General features: G+C 45.8%; 1 protein-coding gene across 1 annotated transcript in view; it reads left to right on the top strand.

The window, feature by feature from the left end:
- Positions 1-3,139, top strand: part of LOC107105091 — a 9,670-nt gene extending 6,531 nt beyond the window's left edge. Inside the window, exons 3-6 of the mRNA XM_015405209.1 lie at positions 1,088-1,383; positions 1,477-1,585; positions 2,628-2,960; positions 3,051-3,139. Of these exons, the coding sequence (XP_015260695.1) occupies positions 1,088-1,383; positions 1,477-1,585; positions 2,628-2,960; positions 3,051-3,139 (827 nt within the window). The remainder of the gene's footprint in view (positions 1-1,087; positions 1,384-1,476; positions 1,586-2,627; positions 2,961-3,050) is intronic.
- Positions 3,140-3,184: the final 45 nt, after the last annotated feature.

The raw sequence follows: 3,184 nt of genomic DNA, 5'->3' as shown, positions 1-3,184 counted from the left end.
TGTTGATGCTGCAGTATATTGCTGTTGATGCTGCAGTATATTGCTGTTGATGCTGCAGTATATTGCTGTTGATGCTGCAGTATATTGCTGTTGATACTGCAGTATATTGCTGTTGATGCTACAGTATATTGCTGTTGATGGCACAGTATATTGCTGTTGATGCTGGAGTATATTGTGTGTTGATGCTGCAGTATATTGCAGTCTAACTAAGCTCTAAAACAGCAGCTTAAAGGTTCAGGATTTTTCCTCATTTTCTCCACTGAGGAACCCACTGTTTATGCAGCCTGTAGATCAGATGGCAGATAACGGATCTAGAAACAGATTGTCTGAGTTCTAATTTAGGGGCTGCATCCTCCAAAGATTCGCAGGATGATTCTGTTAGAGCGCGGCGCTATATTCAGATTGGCAGACTCCTCGTTAGGCCATTAATGCTTCCTTCTTTTAATCCGCTGTATCCTCCGTAGCCTTGGGTATCCCAGGATTCATTGGGAGTCCAAGCAAGCAGCTGCTTCCTGCTCAGAGGAAATGGCGCCAAACAGTGGTGAATATTGGAAGTTCAGTTTAATGTAATCCAGTCTGTGAAAAGTTCCGTCTGAAGTTAGTAACAGTTAGTGATGAGATGATCCCAGGCTTCCAGGCGCGTGTCGGGTAATGGAGGGGGCGTGTCACTCATGAGGCGTGATTCATTTAGGGGAGGGGCCTAAATTGATGAAGGCTCACTACCCTGATAACATGTGACCGTTTCAGGAAGTGGTTCAGAAAGCGCAAGAGTTGGACAGGCCAAGATGGCCACAGCAGCGTGAGCATCTGCTGCAAAGCTCTGACTAATTCATCTTATTTTGCTGCTTCACCCTTGCTAAGGTCTAAAAACTTTCTGACTTATATTAAGTGATATATAAGCAGTTCACTTTCTGCTTTTGCCCGCAATCTGAGCGGTTTTTTCAGTGCTTTTTTTTACTCTGATTGTCGTGCGCCATGGCTGAGGTCTCTCTCCAATCCATTTGGGACGCAATCCGACAAGTCAAGGGACAAGTCACCACGCATGTAAATGCCCATTTGGACATGAAGATTGGTATTGTCCAAGCAGGCCTGATGGATATTCAGCAAATCCTGACCACAATCACGGGGCAAGTCACTGAGCTCCAGCAGAGAGGGAGTGTGAATGAGGATCAAGCTGACAACCTGCTAGCACGCGTGTGTGCACTGGAAAAAGACAATGCTTACCTTAAAGAAAAGGTGGAGGACTTGGAGAACCAGAGCAGGAGATCCAACATGCGCTTCATCGGCGTACCGGAGAAGATGGAAGGAGCAGATATGATCGCTTTCATTGGGCAGACGATCCAGAGTGTCCTTGGAAAGGAGAATTTCCCCGTGGTCCCACCGGTGGAGAGGGCGCACCGCACACCGACCTTCGCCTGAGCCTCCAAATCCAACGGCCCACCCAGGCCCATCCTGGTGAAGTTTCTGAACTTCCAGGATAAGGTGAAGATCCTGCGGCTGCCCAGGGAAAAGGGAAATCTGCAGATCGGCGCCAATGAGTTCCACATTTACCCAGATTTTAGTCCTGGGCTCATCAAAAAGCGTTGTGAGTTTGACGAAGTAAAGAAAAAACTTTGTGGGACTGACATGAAATACTCTCTGCAGTATCCCAGCACATTGAGAGTCACAGTGGAGGGGAAAATAAAGCTCTTGCATTGCCCAAAAGACGCTGAGGCATTCTTCCATGACATCCCAGCAGAGAGGGGCCGTAGGTAATGCCTCTTTTGATTTTGATATTAAAATGACAGCTCATGTGAACTGCTGAGACTCGCTGTCATGCATTGCATGGAAGTGAAGTGTTTCCCGTAAAGCGGCTGTTGCCATACATACGACTGCTGAAAACTGTCGCAAAGATTGATCAGAGATATTAAACTAGTAACTGGGCATAATATATAAATGTGTATTTTCATTTGCTCTTACTTTCTTCTTTTTTTTTTTTTCTTTTTTCTCTTGACTTTCCTTTCCTACCTTTTTCTCTTTTCTTAAAAGAAAAACACACTTCCGGCCTTTACACCTAGAATGTGGAATATAGTGCACATGCAGCAATATATATATATATATATATATATATATATATATANCACACTGCTGGTCAGCAGCCTCACTGCCAGCAGACATTAGTGTTCAGCAGCAGCTGCACACTGCTGGTCAGCAGCCTCACTGCCAGCAGACATTAGTGTTCAGCAGCAGCTGCACACTGCTGGTCAGCAGCATCCAGACTCTGATCATCTGCAGAACCTTTCTGTTACCTTCTGCTCTCATCTGCTTCTTACCTTCAGCTTCCTGCACAATCCTTCTAGAAGATGATGAAGAGATGATGATAATGATGATGATGATGATGATGATGGTGATGATGATGATGATGATGATGATGATGATGGTGATGATGATGATGATGATGATGGTGATGATGATGATGATGATGATGATGGTGATGATGATGATGATGATGATGATGATGATGATGATGATGATGAGCTGATGATGATGGTGATGATGATGAGCTGATGATGATGATGATGATGATGATGAAGAGCTGATGATGATGATGTCTCTACAGCTCGTCTTCCTCTCTGTTCTTCTCTCAGGCTGTGTGGTGAAGGTGGAGGAGGGGGCGCAGTCTGTCCTGCTGCCATTCAAGACAACACCTGATCTGCCAGGAGAAGCTAGAGTGGAGTGGAAGGACAGCAGCTGGTGGATAGTCCATGTGTATCAGAACGGTTCTGATCAGCCTAAAGAACAGGAGCAGCTCTATAAAGACAGAACCAGGATGAATGAAGACCCACTGAGAACTGGAGACCTCAGCCTGACTCTGAGACGACCAACATGGAGAGACAACGGAGAGTACAGATGTAGAGTCTGGATGGAGGGAGAAAAGAGAGAACGGCTGAGAGTGAAAACAGTTAATCTGAAAGTTACAGGTTTGATTCTCTGACTGTCTTCTGTCTCTCTGACTGTCTTCTGTCTCTCTGACTGTCTCCTGTCTCTCTGACTGTCTTCTGTCTCCTCAGCAGGGACAGTCCAGGTCCAACCAGAGGACACCAGGACCAGGACCAGCTCTGTTGATCCGACTCCTCTGCTGGCTGATGAATCAGTCTGATCGGTCTGTTGATCCATCTTTGATCTTTGATCCAATCTGACTTTG

The sequence above is a fragment of the Cyprinodon variegatus genome, unplaced genomic scaffold (assembly GCF_000732505.1).
Source record: "Cyprinodon variegatus isolate N-32 unplaced genomic scaffold, C_variegatus-1.0 Scaffold2056, whole genome shotgun sequence".
In the NCBI taxonomy this organism is placed as follows: Eukaryota; Metazoa; Chordata; class Actinopteri; order Cyprinodontiformes; family Cyprinodontidae; genus Cyprinodon; species Cyprinodon variegatus.
This window is presented reverse-complemented; position numbering and strand designations above follow the sequence as displayed.